At 37.8% G+C, this 22,613-nt stretch overlaps 1 protein-coding gene across 3 annotated transcripts in view; it reads right to left on the bottom strand.

Annotated features, from left to right (window-relative positions):
• Positions 1-22,258, bottom strand: part of NKAIN3 (sodium/potassium transporting ATPase interacting 3) — a 650,466-nt gene extending 628,208 nt beyond the window's left edge. For 2 of the 3 annotated variants that reach the window (XM_032296192.1, XM_032296191.1), the window contains exon 1: positions 21,486-22,258. In XM_032296192.1, coding sequence (XP_032152083.1) covers positions 21,486-21,539 — 54 coding nt within the window. In that variant the 5' untranslated portion in view covers positions 21,540-22,258. The remainder of the gene's footprint in view (positions 1-21,485) is intronic. The other variant, XM_032296190.1, reaches the window with a different exon arrangement.
• Between the last annotated feature and the right edge of the window lie 355 nt (positions 22,259-22,613).

Genomic DNA, 22,613 nt, shown 5'->3' with positions numbered 1-22,613 from the left:
TCTCACAGCCTCCAAAAAAATTGCTTTTGTTCAAATGGGATGCAGTTTAGTTCCAGAATAACAGATGAATTCTCATTATGTGTGTTGTGCAAGCTATCTCAGAAAAAAAAAATAATAAGTTTAAGGCTTCTTAGTTATTTCTCATGCAGATAAAAGAGTTCATTTGACGAACTTTCACTCTCCAGCCACAGGCATTACATGAACCCACAAATTCCAGGTTTATTTATAATAAGTAATGGATATTGAAAAAGAATAACCAAATAAAAACATTCTTATATATGAACTTCTTAGATCATCTTTCTGTTACTAAATCTCCTTAGAATGTTTACAGGAGGCCTGGGGGAGGTCAGCACCTGGCCCAGAATGTCCTCAGGAAGGGAAGAGTGGGGGATTTACAGACCACAGTTAACTCTTTCTTTCCCATTAGCCTGCTAATGGAATCATAACTATGATTTCAGAACCATAGTGAGATATTTACATATTCATGCTACAATGGAATGAAAACCCCATTTGGGTAAATATCTCAAAAGAAGGTACAGGGCTGGGCTGATAAAATTTACGTCTCTTCTGAACAAAATGCAAAAATACATGAGTAAACAGATGATTTACTAAACGCTTGTTATACTTGACCAATATTAGTTTTGTTAGTATTAACACAATGGCACAACAAGAACTTGTCACAGACCTAAACCTTGATCTGGGAAAGGAAATGCAGACAAGCCCCAGTGATTCTCATAAAGAACAGACAGAACTGTCTGCTGCATGATAGAATGGTGTAGTTTTATCATTTAATTGATGATTAAGGTACAGTAACCAAATATGTTTGTCAATTATATCACTGACCATCTTAAACTAAAAAACTAGTTACATTTTATAGGGTCTTTTTAAGGCTTTTTTTTTTCCTGTTCAGGTACTGTTTTTGTCTTGGAATAGAGAATAACTGTTTATAGGTAAAAGCATAAAAGTTATGTGTTAGGTGATACAAAGTTGAAAAGTAGTATAATTTTTTAGAATTAAATAACAGAACTGCCACAACTAGAATTCAAGAGGTTTTCATCTGGTTGGAATGACTGGCTGAAATCAACAATGTAATATGAACAGACATAATTAAAAAGCAGTAAGTTTCCATTTTAATTTAATATTTCTTTAAGTATAGAACAAGGATCAGCAAACTATGGCCCAAGAGCCAAATCTATCCTGCCATCTGTTTCTGTAAATAAAGTTTAATTGAAACACAACCACTCCAGTGATTTCTGTATTGTCCATGGCTACATGCTAACACGATGGAATTAAGTAGTTGTGATGGAAACTGGATGACCTTTGGAATCTAAAGTATTTGCTATCTTGCCCTTAACCAAGAAAGTTTGCTAATCCCTAGCTCAGAATGATGTATGCTCAGACTGACAGCAGTTTACTTGAAGATTTGAAGTTTTAGTTGATAAGAAGCTAACAAAAATTTTTTAAAGTGCCATCTTAGTTTGCATTAATGGAAAAAAAGCAGTAGTTATGACCACTAAGGCAATATGTATTATTTATATTACTTGGCAGGCCATCGTTAGAGGATTGGATGGAGTTCTGAACGCCTCACCTTAACAGGGACAAAGACAACCTGGCTAGTACCCTGAAGGATGAGTCATAGGAATAACCTCAGTAGAAGCTGGCAGGTCTTTGTTCTTTGAAGGACAAAGCTGGTACTGAGTAAAATTTGCAGCACTTTTGCTAAGTATAAGCAAGTCTTTTTTTTTCTTTCTTTTTATTATTATTATTATACCTTAAGTTCTGGGGTACATGTGCTGAGCATGCAGGTTTGTTACGTAGGTATACAAATGTTAAATGTCCAACAAGGTAGCCAATTATTTGAGAAATGAGGACTTTTGTCTTTAACCTTCCTGTCAGAGACCCCAGAGGGAGACTCACTGCTTCTCATTTATTACTATAGGCAGGAATTCCTTGTTGCACAGGACTTCCTGTTCATCAGGGGCATTAGCATCTCTGTCCTTTGGGAACTAAGTGACCACGAAACTCATACCCGCCACGCTCCCATCACTATGATAACCTACATGCCTCCTCACAGACTCAAATGCCCTAGGCGAGTGGAAAGGTACAATACTGCCCTGGGTTAAGAATCAAGTTGGGATGATCTGCTATAAGAATTACAAAGGAAAATTATTGAATAACCTAAATCTAGGAACCACATTTCCATTCCAAAATTCTGTCTACTGATTCCCTCATTTATTCATTTGTACAACAATTTATTTGTACAGCAAATAATTGAGCACTTTTTCTGGTAGAATCTGTGATCCTACTGTTTTATCTGAGGCCGGTTGGAGGGCAGACATTTTCCATAGGCTAACGTACTGCCTCTATAATAGCCACATCTCTGTGAACTGTTCAGCTGAACTATGTAAGTAGCGCAACGCCTCCACCCATCAATCTCGCCCCTTGCTGCAGCAAGGAAGAAAGCAGCTTCCAGCTCACAACACATCTCTGTGGACTTTTTCTAAATGTTGTGGATAACAAAGCTGAGGAACCACAATATTTCAGCATTGTTGAAGGCCCTTTGAAGAATCACTAGAGCTGAAATCAATTCTGTCTTTGCTAATGAAAGTGACTGTAGTAGATGATCTTTAACACATAATTTTTTAAAAAAGGAAAAATCCTAAATCCTCTCTAGGGCTGTCACACCAATGGAACCCTTCGTATCCTGAAAGAATTAAAACAGGTAACACGGGCTTATTTACTCTTGGTACGCTTTCCTATGTGAAACTGTAGCATTATGCCCATTATGTAAGAAAACATTACATTATTGGTAAGATACAATACAATTGAAATTTCATTTCATACTACCCGGCAAACTTCCTGATACCACCACTGGAAGTATTGGTGGAATTGGGTTTATTTTGGAATTGGGTTTATTTGTAAACCTCAGTTGTTAGGTACACCCTGGTACTTCCTCTCAGACAAAACACCAAACAGTTCCCAATTCACAGCTGGAATCAGTTTCATGTAGAGCTTTGTTTTCTAAAATTCCCAATTTGGGGGCCTGCTACAAATCTTGGGCTTAAAGACAACATTAAGAACAGATAAATCAAATAAATTATTGGAATAAAAAACCTCATTTGTTGTCCTATCCTGTTGTCATGAACTATTTTGTTGAAAGTTTGGGTCACAGTAAATTTCATCCATGCTGCATTCCAATCTTGGCAGAATGCAGAGCCACTTAGATTTATAATTTGAGTCTTGACTCTCTGTATTATTTCTAACTAAAACTAAAGCAGCCTGTAAAGACTTTAACACTTTATTTCAGAGAGGATACGCTCATGTTTTATGGTCTATCCTGAGAAATGTGATGAATATGTATGTTCTTCTGAGTGACGTTTAAAAATATTAGTTATGTTTTTAGTACAAATTTTAATATTTTCACAAGTTTTCAAATGAACGAGAAGAAAAAATTATTTCACAAGACATGCTAAACTTCAATGGAGCCAACCCTTCAATATTGCTCTTGTTTTTAGTTGGAAGGCATTATGCTAAGTGAAATGAGCTAGGCACAGAAAGGCAGATATCACATGTTCTCACTTACATGTAGAATACGCAATCATCGAACTCAGAGAATCACAGAGTAGAATGCAGGCTACCAGGGGTTAGAGGTTGGCAGGAGTAATAGGGAGATGATGGCCAAAGGGTATAAAGCCAATTAGACAGGCTGGATAAGGTCTTCCTCTTTCAGATATATTGCACAACATGGCAAACATAGTATACATGTATACATAACAATGTATTATACATTTCAAAATTGCTGAGAGTAAATTTTAAATGTGTTCTTTTCTTTTTTGTTTTTTTTTTTAATTGAGACAGGATTTCACCCTGTTGGTCAGGCTGGTCTCAAACTCTTGACCTCCTGATTTACCTGCCTTGGCCTCTCAAAGTTCTGGAATTACAGGCGTGAGCTACCACGCCTGGAAAATTTTAAATGTTTTCATCACAACAAATAAATATTTAAGGCGATAGATATATTAAATCACTTGATTTAATTATTGCGTAGTTTTCCTAAATTATAACTTTTTACTTCATAAATATATACAACTATAATTTTTCAGTTTATAGTTTAAAAAAACACATTGCATGTGATCTTGAAGTACAAAACCTGTGGTATGAGCTGGTCCTACAGGCTCATGACTGCAATCCCAGCACTTTGGGAAGCCAAGGCTGATTGCTGGAGCCAAGGAGTTTCTGACCAACCTGGGCAACATGGCAAGATCCCATCTCTACAAGGAAATTTTAAAACTTTGTCAGGTGTGGTCACACATGCCTGTGGTACCAGTTACCAAGGAGACTGAGGTGGGAAGATCCCTTGAGCCCAGGAGTTCTAGGCTGCAGTGAGCTATGATCATACCACTACCCTCCAGTAGTGACAGAATGAGACCCTCTCTCAAAACAAACAAACAAACACTCTGTAATTTGAGTTAAAAAACAATGGAAAAAAGAAAACATAAGGACTTCTGAATTAGCTAAAGAAAGATAAATTGAGTAAATTGTTTTCATTGTTCATACTTCAACATAAATTACTTTTTTTTTTCCTTAAAGGAAAGTACATGGAAATTTTTAGAAGATAGACAGACTTATTATGCCCCAAGTTTTGTTTTTGTGGCTTCTTATAAAACAGTGAATCTGATACGAATGTTTAATTATGTATTACATACATGCTGGAGTTTTCCATCCAAAGACAGTGTCAGCAATATTGATGAACATTAATGACCATTACCAAATGCCACACAAGTCAAAGTTGCTGACCTAAAGTAACTCACAATTGAGTATAATTGACAATATAGGACTGTGAAAGGAAAAATACACCTTAAGGTGGATCCACATAGTTTAATAAGTAACACATTTACAGAAATGTGATAATACAATCTACATAGTTGGGCATGAGGATGAGTGTCCTCAGGCTTATTTTCACAACCTTTAAAATTTGCTATGCACCATGTGTTAGCTAGAATAGAATAGAACCTGCAGAAAGGAACATGGTCAAAGATAAACGGGATTGTATACCTAGCTCAGCAGTGGAATGAAAAAATAATGGACTACTCCAAAGGTATATTGTCTACTCTTTCTCAAAAGCAATTTTCTAGGGAATTGGAATATGAGAAACTGTAAGATCAAGAAAGAATTCCATAAACTGGACAATTTTCAGCTTATCAAAGAGCTGTGCTGCAAAGCGTTTGAAAGTTGGTTGTCTGGCACTCTCTGGGGTTAAAAATGGTTTTTGGAAGCCCACGAAAGCCTAGCTAAGCCACAGTGCTATTGATATATGGTATGGCCATAAAGTACTAGTAAAGTTGCAAGCGATACTTATCCACCATGCACAGGGGTTTTATTGAGCAATGTTCTTCTAGATTCCAGAATTACAAAGAATACATCTTCTGCATATTATATCCAAACCCATGACAACAGAGTCCTGTGACCTCTGAAGCAGCAATGAGGGGGACTGATGTTGTATAGGAAGACGCATTTCGGACAGCATCAAAGAGGGTCACGTTTTAGTGAGCTAAAGGAAAAAGTCCCACATACCAGAAATGCAGTAACTGTATTTAGAAATGTTAAGCGACTTTATGTTGCCTATTTAGAGAGGGCTTCTCTCAAGCCAGTCTCCCTGGTCAGACTTTCACAGATTTGTGGTATTATGCATATACGAGCCACCCAACCAGCACCATAAAAAAATAGCCTTTGTAGCATAGTAGAGAACCTGGGTGTAGACATTCAAGGTGTTGAGTGGAATCTCAGCTCTACTTACCTCCCAGCGATGTGACCTTGGGTAAAATACTTAACTTCTTGATGCCTCCTTTTCACTATCTGTAAATCAGGGGTAATACTGACTGTGTGGAGGTTAGCTTTATAAAATACGAAGAATTATACAGAATACCAAACATAACAGGTATTCTATAAACTTGAACTATTATCATGCCTCACCACTTATTGAAACATTGTCAGTGGTGATGTCAGTTTCTGACAATTTCAAGTCTTTAGAGAAATTTGCAGAACAGCCATTCTCCAGTCCTTCTCGCTGAGAGAGCCCTGGCTCTTGTCACACAGCTAGGTGTCCCACCCAGAGGACAGATCACACTGGACTGAGCCATGACCATTGTACAGGGATTGATACAGGGGAAGACAGGGACCCAGTTCTGGTCAATTAGATACGGAAAGAAGTATGAACACTCTTCTAGATATGGACAGTCTTTCTCTCCTGACAAAAAGAGATCTGTGAGAGAGAAGAGGCTGTTCCGCATCTCTCCTTTTCCTTCTCCAGTTGAGTATTTTCATGTGAAAGCATGAGGCTTGTAACTGTTGATGGCATATTGCAGCTAAGCTGGAAGACCAAGGGAGTCCAAGAAACATCAGCTTGGAGCCCCAGCACTGTTGGACACTGTTGAATCCCAACCCAGCCACTGTTTCTTCCTTAATTTCTTACTATGTGAGATTTGTTATTAATAAATACCCATTGTCTAAATCTGTGCTTCTTAAACTCCCTGTAATTAGGAAGTTAGGTAGATTTTTTAAAAAATTCAATCAGTTGAGGACAAAAACTGTTGTAAAATACAATAAAAAATTCGTAGGATAAATGCCCAACCATTGAATGTTACTATATATTAAAATTGCTATGTTTGTAAATGCATGCTCTCAATTACTTGGCTACTTGCAGATCAGAAATTAAAAGTTTATATTCTGACCAACAATCTACGGGACACAGTTTCAGTAGCATCCGTTTAGTCAGTTTTTACCTGAATTCTCTGCTTCCTATGACCAAAATCATCCTGATGGTGTGGGAAACATAATAAGTCATTTATCCAGAAGTCAATGAATACATACTGAACAACTGTTAGGTGTGTATCAGGACACAAGCATTGTGGAGAATACAAAAGCAAGTAAGGCAGGAACATTTCCATCCTTCAAACAGAAGAAAAATATATATAAACAGTAAAAGGTTAACTAAAAAGTAAAGCAAACTGGAACATTAGCATGAAGTAATAGTGTAGAGAAGACAACCATTTTATAATATTAAATTTATTAATGTTAATGTCACAGTATTCTTCCAAGTGAATTATAACAAATAATTAAGGGAAATATAAGAAACTGCAGATATTTAACCTAAAAACAATGACATTTTACTATAGTTCACTGATTTAGTAATCTATTAGAAAGGAAACAAATGGGCAATTTTCTGTGTAAGGAAAAATGTTTTGTAGGAAAATCAAACTGAATGATTTGTTCTATTGCTTCAATTCTGAATCATATCTACATGCTCCAAAATTTTCACTGCAGTACACAAGAAGAGAATTCTATTTATATTTTGTTATAACTCAGAAATCAGAGTTATTACATTTTTGAAAATAATATGATATCATGCAAATATGTTTGAAATGTAATTATCATACTACAGCAATGATGGATGTGATGCCGGGCGGATGCGCTCCATAACTGGGGCTTAGCCTGGGAGGTTTTGGCTTCACCCAGGGAATAATTCAAGGGCAAGCCTGTGGTGTTGGCAACATTTACTGAAGTGGCAATGCACAGCAGCAGCAGAGGTCCTGCTCCCTGCACAGCAGGGTTACCCCATAGGCGGTGTGCCCAGAGGAGCACCTCAAAGGCAGTTCTGTAGCCATCTTTATACTCGCTTTTAATTATATACAAATTAAGGGTTGGATTGCGCAGACATTTCTAGAAAAGGGGTGGTACCCTTTGAGTTGTTGGGTCACTGCCATGGAAAGTAGCAGTAACTTCTGGGTGTTGCCATGGCAGCAGTAAACTGACCTGGCTAACTAGTGGGCTTGTTTTAGGAAGAGGCGCTTCCCCCTGTTCCCTGTTTTAGCTAGTCCTCTACGTGGTCTGCTGTCTGAGTGCCGCCTCCAGATTCGAGTCCTGCCTCCTGCCTCAGATGGAGGCAACTACATCTATTACGTGAGACATGTGTTGCAATTTCTCAAGATTTCCTTTAAATTACACAGTATATAAAACTAACTCAAGCTATGTGCCCCTCAAATATGTCTGAAATTTTGATCATATCTATTTAAAATAATCATTCGTATTTGATATATGTGCATATTACTAAAAGAGATTTGACATCATTTAATAAGCAGGTATGCATTTGAAGAGAGAAATCCTAACTTATTTTAATATGATAATTACATAAATGTGGAACCATTTCACGCCACACTCTATAGTAGTGGTTTTAGGTTTATTTCCAGTAATATAATTCCTTTCCCAAATTAAGTCTTATTTAGACTCCAGTGCTTTATAAAACAGAATCTTAATTATTTCTCTTAAAAGCCTCTGAGTCTTCATTTCCTATGGAGTGAGGCCAGGAGAGGGGTCCAGGGCTCCTCGCTTGGCCTTGCCTTATTTCTCCCCTCTGAGGAGTCCAAGAGAGACTAAGACCCAAGGACAGGACAGGGAAGAGTGAATGGAGAGAGACAGGAAGGAGAAAAGGAGGGTGAAGAGAGCAATTCCCTTTAAAGCAAAGGAGAACTCAATTGAATGCAGTTTTGTGGGCCATGGAATATTCCGAAAAATAAGTCCCCAGGGTGCTGTTCATTGGCACTGTGGTCTTATATGACAAATGCAGGAGTCATGCCATATTGAGGCCACTAACTTTTAGATACTTACAAATCTCAAACTATACTGGGAAGGCACCACACACAGAGGTCAAAAGTTTTGAACTGTTTTAAATTTCCTTGTGTCCAAAAATCTGAAGTCACCTCATTATAGTGTTAATGCCACATAGTTGTATAAAAATGTATACTACACAATTTCAGCCAAAAGGATTTCACGATGCCAAGCTTTCCAGCGACTCTACTTCGGAGTGTTAAAAATTTAAGTGTGCATAAAAGAAAAGGGAATAGGCTTGAAGACACAAATAAAATATATTTACTTTCATATTTAAATAAAATTACATTATTTTACATTTATGTTAAAATATGCAAATATTAAAAATGTTTGTTTTGCCAATGCCATGTACTAACTATGTGTCTACAGATGTTTACTGAAAACTGCTCAGTTTATTTCTTTGCCTCCGATAATGGCTGTATCTACCTTTTTGGACAAAAGTATCCCCAGTCTACTCTATTCTACAGGTCTTCATAATTTCCCAAATATTCTTCCATAAGCTTCACAACACATCTTGTTCAGACAAAAGTGTTTACAGAATTTGATTGTGCCTGGCAGTTGGTAGAAGAGACTAATTATAGAATAGTCACTTTCATGGCTTTACTATGAAGAGAAAAGCAAAGAAGTAGTAGAAAGAAGGGTGTATCTACTCTTAAGCCCCAGGTAGCAATTGTGAATAATGATTTGGGCAGCATACAGTTAAGAATACATCAGTTATACACTGACTTAAAATTAATGTCATACTCCTTTTCTGTAATGGCGCCTTTTATGTGCCTGTTTTATCCAAGAGTGCTGCCATAAGCTGTATGTTTCTTATATCACTCTTTTCTTAGGTCAAGAAACAGGCCATGTTGGAAATACCACATGGCTTCTTTCTCAGCCATATGGGTGGAGAAAGCCAGATCATAAAACATTGCTCCAGGTGACCTCTAAGAGCCTCCATAAGAGTGTCACACTCACGAAAAAATGTGACTAGTGAGAAAGATTCATGGTATGACACAGGCAGGCTACAGTCCCGGGAGCAGTGTCATATGCACCGTGATGTTGTAATTTTACTGTCACAATGGACAACTGAACAGATCAAGCTGCAGCTGGGGTCTGCAGGGTAAGGATGCTGTATCATAAAGATTAGAATAGAAACTTCTGTGCCTGTATCTCTCTCAGTAGTAAGATCTTGATGCAGAGCACAAGCAGCAGCTGTAGCTAACTTTGGTGCCAAGTAAACTCCAACTGCATCTTATTATATCCATAGGCCTAGACCAATAACATAAGGTGGAATCACTAGTTAGCAGGTGCCAAGCCTTGGGAACCACTAAGGAAGTTTGAGAGTCAAGTGGGGAAGGAGTAATGAGGAACTACTTTTGTAAGATGTCCAAGTTTCTCTAGTCAGCCATCTTTCAGTATTGTTTCCTTTTTATTCTTCCCACTTCCAAAAAAGAGATGTTTAAGTATTTAATTAATGTTTAAATGGATACCAACTGAAAAACTGAAGATAATATATATACCATCTTGACTCTGTCAATATTGGGTCAGGAATTTGGATGGGTCAGAACATATGAAGTGGGACAATGATACCAGGAATGGAGAAAAGAGGGCAGAAGCAGGTGGCCATCGGGGAAATATACTCCTTTCAAAATTCTGAGACAGCTCCTTAGAGTGTGAATAATCCACCATTAGGCTAAGTAATATGAATTCCCTCATTTTTCCTTCTGAACTATTTCTAAATTAGCTTTTCCTTTAAGTTTGACTGTATAGTTTGCAAAAATACTTCACTATGAGAATCATGAAATTATCATATTCCTTTGTTTACATATATCTGACCAATGATCAGTGGATTGCTGTATAGCATGCTATATTTAGGCATTCCAATATTTACTGCTTAAGAAAATACTACATTTCTAATTCATCTTTTGTCTGTAGTTTATTACTGTTTAGATCTTTGTACCAAGGACTTTCTCGTAAATTGGCATCATTGCATTTATTGAAGTTCATATATAAATATGTAAAATAGTCCTGCCCAAAACACCATTTCCTCTATACTTGAATGGAGAATAAGTCCAAAATCGGAAACTTCTAAAAAATATTCAATGATTTTTATTCCTTGAGTTTACATATGAAGATTATTAAATTTGCAATGATTTACTACACTATCTTTTCATTCACATCTACTTAAATCTGGGCCACCCATTTCTAATGTCATCTGATTTTTGGCTACTATCATTTAACTTGGGTTAAATTATGTTACATTAAATATTGCTCCCAGAATGCTAGTCCTGTCATCTAGTTGTGATTCTTCACCCATCTACCCATGAGGTCAGCCTGCAGTACTCACTGGAGCACCTTGGAGAACAGCAAGCTGCAGAACAGCTGGTGGCCCATCAGCGTAATTCTGATGCCTGTGGGATAACAGTTCTCCAGTGTTTTTTCTTTCATTTTGGGCCATGAAAAGCACATTGGCATTGCAGCTGACACTTAATCCAAATATAAGTTTCAGATTACCGCTTCACTTAATATAAAGCAAACTACACATTGACTACAGAAGTGCATTTCTATTTTTATAAGAGCTTTGACTACCAATCTCCTAGAAGCATTTTAAACTTTAATTGGTAGAATGAAAATTAACCAGCATTTTGGAATCAAATTAAATTTTATAACTAAAAATATAAAAACTATGAAGTTTAAACAACTTAAAATATATTTAAATACAATTATCTGTTTAGCCCTGATGTGGTCCACTAAATATGAAAACAATATTATTTCCTAAAGATAGTGGGACAAAAATCAAGCATTTGGAATTAGATTTCATGCAGATTTTTGCAAACACCAAACCAGTTTTTCATGAATAAGAAAAATATACTAAGAAAATTAATATGCTCTACTTTGTGTTGTCTTGAAAGAAAAGCCTATAAAAATTATATTACTTACATCTTTAATCAAAACTTCTGCCTTCTACTAAAAGTATCATTGGTAGGGAAGGGGTTAAAAAGTGTGTATAAAAACACTTTTGGTTGAGCCAAACAAACATATTAATAATAGATGACCAATGTGCTTCTGTATGATGTAGGGTCTGTGAAATATTACAAAACGTTAAGTCTTCTACTTGCAAAATGTTTCAACAGAAACATTTCAACGTGCGTGAAGAGCACATCCCTAAGGACAACTCCATCTGTGTATTTCCAACCACAGCTCTCTTGCAGATGAAAAGACTGTTACAGGATCTTTGCAAGCCTCCTAATGGTTCAGTGCCCTCATCTAATGCTTCCCTCTAATTGGCCCTGCATTCAAGACATTCTGTCAGTGGTGTGGTTGCCACATTCAAATCTTTGGCAATCACAACACTACAAGGCCAAGGAAGAGTTTGCCAACAGACAGTAAAAGGAATTAGTGACTTAAACTTTTATGGAGAAAGAAGATACTTGTAAGTGTAGGTCCCAGGGGTATTAGCAGATTATATCCGGACAGTGAGAAAACATTGTCAGAAGTGGTTCATCAGCTGCAGAAAATAGAGCATGCAAAAATTGCAGAACACTTGGTCTGCAGAAAGCTTGCATTTCATTCTTTTGTTTCAGGATAAATTGAGATCCCTCCTGAGGGAATCCAAAAATAGATATCAATCATGAGGAAAGCTATCCTCTATCAACAGAAATGGCAAAACAAAACAAAAGAAAAAGTTGTGTCCCAGAGTCAGTATCTCCTCTTATTACTCAAGTGATCTGGACTACATTTTACAAATCGCATTTCATGTGAAGAAATTGCTTGCTTAAATAATTACTCTTCACAACAGGTTTGACCTAAGCCCAGAAGAGTGACTCTCTTTTTTAATGCTGTCATAAGATTACATACACACAGTTTTGTTATCTGTATTTCTACATTTCTCATGCTTTAAGCCGTAACATAATATATAATTTCAACATACTGCTTAATTTTCCCACATTTCCGTTTACTCATCTATGATTGAGAATATGTTAATATCTGGCTTATGAAAATGTTATAAGAATGACACAATGGAATTTAAGGTACAAGAGGATTTGGGTCCACATTGTAACAATGACTTCTTTTTAAAATTTGGAAGAGAAATTTTGTGAGTTTTGGTGTGCTCTCAAATAAATCACCTTCTTGAAGCCTTCTTCAAGATAGGATATTTAGTATTTCAATGTGGGGACAATGGAAAATGCAGATCATCCTAGCCTGGAAGAAGTAGATATGGGTGTCAAAAGGTATTTCAGTTGTTTCACCATCGATTACTTTACATACTTTCGGAAGAAGCTAATTAGGACCAATAATGCCAACAGGTGGAAGAACTGTGTATTGGAGTTAAGTCCACCTTTCCTTATGGGAACCAATCAACACTCACTAAACAGAAATAACTTTCCCTCATAGTGAGAGATTCTAGATTCCAGTAAGTCACCTAGAAGTAAGACTTATAACCCATTACCAGTGTTGAATCATTTAGCCACAAATCAGTTACCAACAAATCTGTCATCATGCAATGTGCATGAACACTTTAGGGAGATCCAAACGCTATTATTAAGTCCAAAGGATTTAATATTGTAATTTTTTGAATATGAAAACTTCTCTATTATGTTTAAGCAATTTTATAGATGTACTCAAAGCAATAAATAAAACGCTTAGGTTATGGAATATACTTTCTATACATGCATTAATTAATTACATTAAAAGCTTACAAATCACATCCAATTTGGTACAAGAAAAAAAAAATTGGCCTTATGATGAAAGCCCCTGCCTGGTGATACGATAGTAAATAATTTAACAAGTGGCCTGGGGAGCTTAAGGAGGGTCTTTCCATGATATAATCACTTCATAAAAGATTTTTAGCTACCAAAATGATGTTACTGGATATAGAATTGGGAAGAGATACTCAACAAATAGTCCTCTGTTATATGGAATTTCTACCATACAAACTGTATGTAAAATACATACTGTGTTGTATTAAAATAACCCCCAGAGCAGAGATAACAGTACGCTGCAGTAAAATCATTAGAAAGTGTTGAGTTTTAAATATGTATACTTTTGTTTTTAATATAATTTAATTATACGTTTATATAGTTAATTTTTCATAAAGCTCTATTTAACAACTGGCTCACACGATTCCTGGAAACGTATCAGGAAACTCTCCCCAGTTGGTACAAGTCAGCCCCAGCTCACGACTGCCTCCATCTGCTGTTCACCATCCAGATATAAAGCAAATGAATAGAAGATAGAATAGACATCAAAGCAAGATTTTCATTCAGAGACATTTAAGAATCAACAGGAGGGACTTCAGAAATGAAGCATCACACACATAACTGCTTTGGAGTTAACAATGGCTCTAGATCATTTCCTGAGGACCACCTGGAGGTAAGAAATGTTACTTTTCATAAACTACAATTTGAAATAACTCCTTCATCAAGAATTTATATTTTAAATATGCATTTGATAAAGAATTGTCATTAACAACCATTTATATCTCCCATTGACTTAATTATGATCATTTACAGCTGGTTACCAGCACAGGCAACATAACTTAAGTGTAGAGCATTCCTGTTTGTACCTTAATTGACCAATTTAACCAATCAACAGCTGTGGCCTATGACTTCCCACATGCAAACACATATTATACTAGATATTAATCAATACCAAAGTATTACTGTGCCTCTCATTACTGGAATAGAAAGAAACTGTCAGAAATAGATTTATGACTTATCATCACCCCTGTTGAACTCACATCTCTTACGAGAAACTGATCACTACAGTACTGTTCCAATACTTCTTGTTAATAAAGAAACAGAGCATTCTAAAGAAAGTTACTCTACGCAGAAAAGAAATAATAATAATAATATGATTAACACTGCTATGATCTTTCCCTTGCTTCCCTTAACAATAAGCCATCTAATTCTTGCAATTAGAGCCCTTGTCAGTATTCCAACTTCTGCCACCCACCCACCTTCACCCTCATCTCCCTTTACCAAAAGATAAAATGTTTCTCCCCCAATTCAATGAACTGCAGATGCTCTTACCGCTGTCAAACAGAACAGCGATCTACTAGTTCAAGTGTTTCACATTCCCCACTTAAGTCAATGTCTTCACCTGAGTTTTTTTTTGTTTATTACTATGCTCATCTTAAAATATCTATTCTCCTACACTCTATCAAGACCTAAGGTAAGAATGTTCCATTACAGGGCATTCATAGCCTACCTTCCATTTTATTTCAGTATCTTTGCAAAACATATCAAATTAAAAATGTAAATTAGATAGTTTTTTCTATATGTCATTTGCTTGTACTACCATTTAATTGGCATTTTGAATACTAATCATTGATGAAATATTTTAGTCTAATATTACAGGTTGCTGTAGATGCATGTTCACACACATTAACACCAATTAGTGTTAATGGGGATTAAAAGCAGGAATTTTTGATGCACCTAAGAAAGAAGTTATGTTAAAGATAAACTTATCAAGTATTTGCCAAACAGTCTTCCTAAAATTGACTTCAATACATCCACCAAATTGTTTGAAAAATCTCTCTTCTTCTCCAAGATTAATGTTACTTTAAAGTGTAACATAGAAAGTATTATAAAAAAATCAAAAAAGCAATAAAGAATAATTTGTGGTTTTCTTTTTAACTTCTCATTGTTGTACAAAATACTATAAATCTTAACTTCCACTTTAATCAGCTGTATTTTAAAAATAATTAATATATTTATTCTCCCATTCCATATCATCTGCACGATGTTATTAATAGCCAACTCTCAAAATGTAAAACCAAAAGCCATCAATACTCCAGCACTATGCCTAGGCACCATTCCTGCAAGCAAAGCAAGTGCTGGATTTCTGTGTAACACATGAACACCTTTTATGCAGTATACAGAGTAAACAAACTAATATTAATGCTTGAGCCGAATACACTCTACTTGTCTCCTGGATTCTTCAATGTTGCTGCTCTGCCGTTCACTCCAGTTTTCTTCCTCACACTAAATTGGTTTCATTCAGACACTGAAACCTTGGAAAGAAGGCAAGGTCTACTGTCTCTAGCTCAATAACATCTTGTCTGTCATCTTTTTCTCAAAGCCTCACAATTTTCTGTTTTCCATTTTGATTTTGATTTTTAGTGAGTGATTTTTAGTAAGTGCTTGTAAACCTTATTATTTTGTTTCTTTGCTTTTTTTTTTTTTTTTCCCCACAGTGTCTCACTCTGTCCCCAAGGCTGGAGTACAGTGGCAACATTATGGCTCACTGCAGCCTCAAACTCCTGGGCTCAAGGGATCCTCCCACCTCAGCCTCTCAAAGTTTTGGGATTACAGGTCTGACCTGCAATGACCAGCCAATCTAATTCTTTAAGCAAGATCATCATCTTCACCTGATCAAAATAAAAAGTAAATAGTCCAAATATGCACATGTAGATTTGTTCATTTTCCTGATCACTCATCTAAACTTCTACAAAGAAACCATGCAACATTTGTATCAACATGTATTTTGTCTCTAATGCCAAAATATTAAGTGGTATTAGCTCAATTTTTAAAGTTTACATTATTTGAAATTCTTTCTTATATAATCTGGATATTTGTTCAAATCTTAGTGGCCAAAAACACATTGCTACATTACAGGTAAAATTTGTGTGAGAAAAGCAAAAAAAAAAAAAAAAAAAAAAAAAAAAAGAACTAAGAAGTTCCTGTTTTAAATGCAAAGACTATTGATGTTCTGGGATAGAAAATAATTTCTTTCCCAAAATCTTTTGATAAAGAATATCCTCTTGAGAAAAAAATAAAAAAAGACTAAGCAAAAAAAATCCATATGTAAGTGACTAGAATAAAAATGATTTGATTAAAATGCATAATATAATTTGAAAAAAAACAAAAGCAATTCATTATTTTATAAAGAATTTAAAAAACACAGATATATGTAAATACTATTTTAGTGAATTTTGTTCATTTCTGTTTTCTTTCTTTTACAACCTCGAAATTTGCTTCATGAAGCCTAAATTACACATGTTCAAGGGTATGAATAAGTGTTGTTCATGGAATAGAAATTTTTCCCTATGGAACTAAAAATGCAGACCTGGAGAAGTAGGAAATAATTCTATATTGGTAAGGTATTAAAGGGCAGCTTAAACAGAGACTTTTTTTTTTTTTTTTTTTTTTGACGAGGAGTGACAGGATGGTTTCCACTTAAGGAAGATTAATCAGGCATTGTAGAAGGTGAATTCAATACATCTCTTGGCAGGGCAAGAAAGCTAAAGGGAGAATTTGGGAAAGGAAGTTTCAACCTAAAAAATTAAAAACAAATTAGGTTTTAACCGAAAGAATATGAAGTATTTGTCAATAAAATAAGAGGTGAAATAAGTAACTGAAACTTAAGAGAGAAAAAGTCTGATGGATGTTATAAATTTCGTAGTTATATGTCAGGGAGACTTAAATGATGAGAACTGCAGAACTTTCTTATGAATATGTATCAGAAGGACATATTCAAACTAATGCTGGTCAGGGTTACAAACATAAGGTCTCTCGTTTGAGATCTATTACACAGCATAGTGACTATGGTTAATAACACAGTGTTGTATATTTCAAAATTGCCAAGGGAGTAAATTTCAAATGTCTTGTCACCAAAAAAAAAAAAAAAAAAAAAAAAAGTGAGGTGATTAATGTGTAAATTAGCTTGTTTTAATTATTCCATATTCTATGCATATATCAAAACATCAGATTACCTCATAAGTATATCCTATCATTATTTGCCAATTAAAAATAAAAATAAGAAATTTGGTTTGTAAAGCAAAAACAGAAACATGTCTCAGCTTCAAAAATATGGTCTAAAATCATTTTAGTGTGTCCTCTAGAAGAAATGTTGAACCATCTACTTCAAGTAAATCTTGAAACCATGTGGTGTGAGCCTCATGAACATGCCTTGGAGGTTGACCTTGACCTCTGTGAGGTTGGACAGATGTCTAAAGCTCTATGGGAACAATGCCTGCCAAAATTAGTTCAGTGCTTCACTGAGGCTCATCTCAGAAAATGGCACTGAAATAGATGTGGCGTGCCAGACTTTGAAACCATGCAATTAAGGTTTAACTGTGGTACCTGAAAATAATGTGCCAAAAGCATATAATCAAGTATTTCTTTTTATGTACAGATTACACATATCTAATGATAAGTATATACAGTATTATAAAACAAGCAAAACTGAAAGTATCCTTTCAAAAAAGTATACTGAAAGCCTCTTGGATGACTTCATGAATCAGTGACACAGTAACAAATCTCTTCTTTAAAAAAAAAAAAGATTTTTTTCACATAGTTTGGACCTGTATTAATGCTTTTTACTTTCTCTTTAATTTCATCTAGCAAAATCAGGAGGAGCACAAACGAAAACCATGGGACAAACATCTTTGGAGCAGAAGACTGGAGAGAAAGTAATGATGAAAGTCAGCCAGAGCGGTCGAGTAAAAAAAGTAGAAAGTGACTGAGATTTTGCAAACCAAAGCTCATCCACAGATACACGCTTGAGAAGGGTATGTTTTCTCCAAATAGATTGTCCAATTTGAGTTTTTATTTCCCCACTCCAGACAGTAGCTCAGATAAAATGGGAATAAAATAATGAAAAGCTTTTGTTTCTTTAACTTTTAGGAGGAGCTAATGTGCTATGTATGGAATGACCTCCCCAGTCGAGCCTTAGTCATAAGCATGTAGATTATCTTCAGCAGATGTGCTCTCCCAATGCCATCCCCTTTCAACACCCACACTAGCGTACTGCCTCAGACCCACCATTGTCTGACAGTTGGTGGAAGCAGAAAAAAACATAAAAGGGCAAAAAAGTCAGTTGCTTTCAGTGGCAAGTGCACCAGGTCTGGGAAACAGGGGTCCCTACCCTATTATACGCTGAAGCAGGCTTATATGGGCTTAGAGCTAGAACTGGTTTTGTTAGATTTTTAGGAATTTTGTGAGCCAGTTGTTAAGCCATTATTAAAAATTAAATTATGCAAACTTAAATTTAAAGAAATCCTACTAAAAAAGGTACTCAATAGGTAACACTTATTCTTTCCTAATTATTTGCTGTCTTTTACTTTATCAATGCTTTTGAGGTTATGCCTATTTTATGTGTATGATGGAAATGCTATATAAAGATACATTTGAAATTGACCAAGGTGGGAGTAGTTTCACCGAATAATTTGGCAAACTCTGCAAATCAGTGGTTGCTTACTGTTTTGTTGATTGCCTAGACTTTTTAAATAAAGGAGAAATATTTTAAATAGTGCATATTAAACCTAAAAATGTGTCATGTCCATAGACATTGTCAATAGCATGAAAGAAACTGAGGAAGTAATTTTTAAGTATTTGAAAACTATTATCCATGTCAGCCAAGAATCTGTTCATGTAATTGATGGAGATAAGTTCCAATATTTTCTTCCATGTTTCACTTTCCTCTTTCTTTTTAAAGCAAACAAAAATATTCACCAGCATTCATGTCAGAACTACAAAACTAAGAGTTTGTCAAACTCAGCAAACAGATTCTGCCAGAATGAAATGCCTATATGGAATACACACTAAAGACTATTACATATTGTACTATTGCTATCATTTGTCAATTGAGAGCTACACATCTTTCACATAAAGATTATTTTGTATGATATTATAATGTATACATTTGTTTTGTTTACAATCCAGTTGTTAAATGCTTACCATCACCCCAATATCTCTATCATCCAAAAACTATTGATTGTGGAAAACCCGTTTACCTCTATGAATATTCAACTTCCTCACCTACAAACAAATGAAATGACTATCTACATCAGAGGATAGTTTTAAAAGTCAAAAGAAATGTTTATGTCAAAACCGTGTATGGATTGCAAATATTAGGTATTATCGGAAATTCAGGAAATATGTTTCAGCTTCTAATATGAGCTCTAATAACTTGCAAAGTGTGCAAATATCACTAATGCTATGGTCTCTGCCCTCAAGCTGCATACAATCTAATAGTAAGAAATATGTGTAAATGACTTAAAATTGCTTAAGAGAGTACCAAATGTTCTATACCAGAGGAAAAAGTGAAGTCCTATGAGATTATAGGAATATAAGGGATTTTACCTGGAGCACCAAGGAAGACTTCATTTAAAAAAAAATGGAATTTTGAGATAAGCTTTGACATATATGTTGCATTTGTATCAACTGAGAATGTGCACTTGGAAAGAGGGGCATACTTGGCTGGTGGGTGAAAACTCAAAAACATTATCATCACAAATATTTCAATGCCTGTTAAGAAAATTGTAATTGCATTGATAAATCTGCTACGTAAAAACCTTTACATTCCATGTAAAATAGAAATTTTGCATTATAGACTATGCAATCCAGCAGGCCTATCCATAATCTTACATTTAATCAAGGGTTGACTACATGTTTAGTCAGCTTTTCCAACTTATAACCCGTGTCCATTTCTAAAAACCAAAGTACAACTCAAGCTCCTGCCTTCTTAGTGAAAGAAAACATTCATGTTGTTGTAAATTTTTAAAATTATTTTTCAAGAAAACTATTAAATACGTTTGATTCAAGTATTTCACATGACAGAAGGCACTATCCAATAGAATTAAAAAGTGGTCACTGGTTTCAAACCTAGGAATACGTAAATTACACACGTATTACGTGAACAATGAAGGGCATACCCAAAGTGAGATTTTCATGAGACACTGGCACACTGAGGCAAGAGAAAAGTGAACACATTCTAAAACCTTCAAGTGAACAAAGACTAACTACTAAAAAGCACGATTTTATCCCTCAGTTAATAAGTCTTGCAAGGGATGACATTACTAAGTAAAGTTCATTGCAAGCATTTTCCTCTCGCTTGTCAAAATATGCTAGTTATATATTTGTGACTTGAAAAAAGACAATGCTTCGAAGAAATCTTGGCAGAGTACTCAGAATCTGTCTTAAGTATAACGCAAGGGAGATGTCTATTAATCTTTCACACACAAAGTCTGATTCAAAAGTTCTGTGGCCTTGACCTCAAGTGACCATGGAATAGATCACAGAGCCAGTCCAGGATCCAAAGGGATTAAGAGGAGCATTTGCTCTGTTCTGAAAGGTCCTTTTTTCTCCACTCTGGTTTCTAACTTCCCATTACACAACTCCCTCTGCAAGGCACCGCGCCAATGGAGCCCGTTCACTCTGTTCTCTCCTTGATGACAGCTGTCAGTCTGTCACCGCCTGAACATGCAACATTTCAACAAAATACAAAGCGGAATTGAAAGGGCAGGGGCTGAAGCACACAGCCTGACCTCCTTCCTGGAGGTCCCAGACTCCTTTACCATCACCTTTCAACCTGCTGAAGGTAAGAACCACCTCACTCTTCACTAACAGAATTGAGGCAGCTTCTGTAGCCTCAGAACCTGGGCATTCCCACGCATTGTGTAATTAAGCAACATTCCTGGAAATCATCCTAAGAAGGAGCCCGCAAGTCCCCTTGTAACTTCGGCACGAACGCGAAGGGTGCTAAAGCCAGGTGTCAGATCAAGGGGCGGGGAAATCGCTCACTCCCTTTGCTCCTGGACAGGAACCCCTGGACCGCGTGGCGACGCCCGGCGGGAGCGCGGCGAACCCCAGCGCGCGGGACCATGAGTGAGACCGCGCCCTCCCGCAGAGCAGTGGCTACCCGGCGAGTGCCGGCGGCTGGAGGGCAGTGCGAGCCCAGCCAGGCGGAGGGTAGGGCAGTGCGAGCCCAGCCGGGCGGGGAGCCCTGCTCACTCGTTAGCCCCCGGCCGGGAGTTGCGGAACCGCAGAGGAAGCCGGAGAGGCTGGTCTTGAAGCAGGGACCTGTCCTGGGGCAGGGACGCGCGGGGCACTCACCAACTGCAGCGCGCAGAGGCAGATGAGCGAGCAGCGCCCGGTGCAGCAGCCCATGGTGCAGGCGGCGTCCGAGCGGCTCTGAGGGCCAGGGATCCGCGTCTTCCGCAGCTGCTGCCTCCTGACTCCGGAGTAGTCCTCGCCTGGCCCAGCCCAGGCTCCCCGGCCCCCGGCCGCCGCTCGCGGCTCCTGGGCTCGGGGTTAGAGCCCGCAGTCTTTGTTAGTTTCCCGGCGGGGCGGGCGGAGGTCGGTGCGGCGCGCACTGCCCGAGCGTCTGGCGGGGGTCCCTGCGTCCCACTGTGCAGGTCTGCTTCTTGGGGAGGGGGAGCGGGGCGGAGGGCGGAAGGAGGCTACAGATGGTGAGTGGGTGAATGTCTGTTTAGGGGAGGGGAGTATGTAGGAGGTGGGCGTCTGGAAAGTGGAGTGGGCTGTCTGGGTCCGGGTGTGTGTGTGTGTGTGTGTGTGTGTGTGTGTGTTGTGGGAGGGGAAGAATGAAAGGGAGTGCCGCTGGGGAGGATCGGCCTGTCTAGTTAGGAGTCTTTGGGGAGACAGACAGAGGGACGGAGAGAAAAGAGAATGAATATGAATGAGCGTGAAGTAGGGCGGCCGGCTGCGATGGAGACCCTCGTCGACCGGTGTAACTGGCTAGACCCAGCTGGGCTTTCCCGCTGAAGGTTGTGCTGGGGGTTGGGAGGGTGGTCGTTGCGTTTGCAAGGGAGGGGACACGGCTTAGCTGAGCTGTCCCAGAGGTGGCGAGGATGGGAGGTGGGATGGCTTGGGGTCGGGGAAGGAAGGGCAGGACGCGAGACACGGAGGGTGGGCGGGCGCGGCGGAGCGCGAGACAGAGCTCCGGAACCTGCCTGGCTGCGAGGGGGCCGGCGGGTGCTGAGCGGGCGAGTGTGATCAGCTGGCGCTGGGCAAACAGCTCGGGGGTCTCCGAGCCGAGGTCGCTTCTGGCCGCCGCAGCCGGTTGCCTGGAGGGCGCCCCTGCTGGAGTCTGAAAGGGAAAGTTGGACAGAGTTGGTTGGCAAGGGGCGCTGCGGCGGAGAGATGCACCGGCCCAGGGCGCGGGGACTAGCCTGCACGCCGCGGGGAGACCTGGCTTAGGTTCTCAACTCACAGACCCTTTGA

Source organism: Sapajus apella, unplaced genomic scaffold (genome assembly GCF_009761245.1).
Source record: "Sapajus apella isolate SASKATOON/1434 unplaced genomic scaffold, GSC_monkey_1.0 scaffold35, whole genome shotgun sequence".
NCBI classification, from domain to species: domain Eukaryota; kingdom Metazoa; phylum Chordata; class Mammalia; order Primates; family Cebidae; genus Sapajus; species Sapajus apella.
Note: the sequence above shows the minus strand (reverse complement) of the source record. Positions and strands in the feature narration are given on the sequence as shown.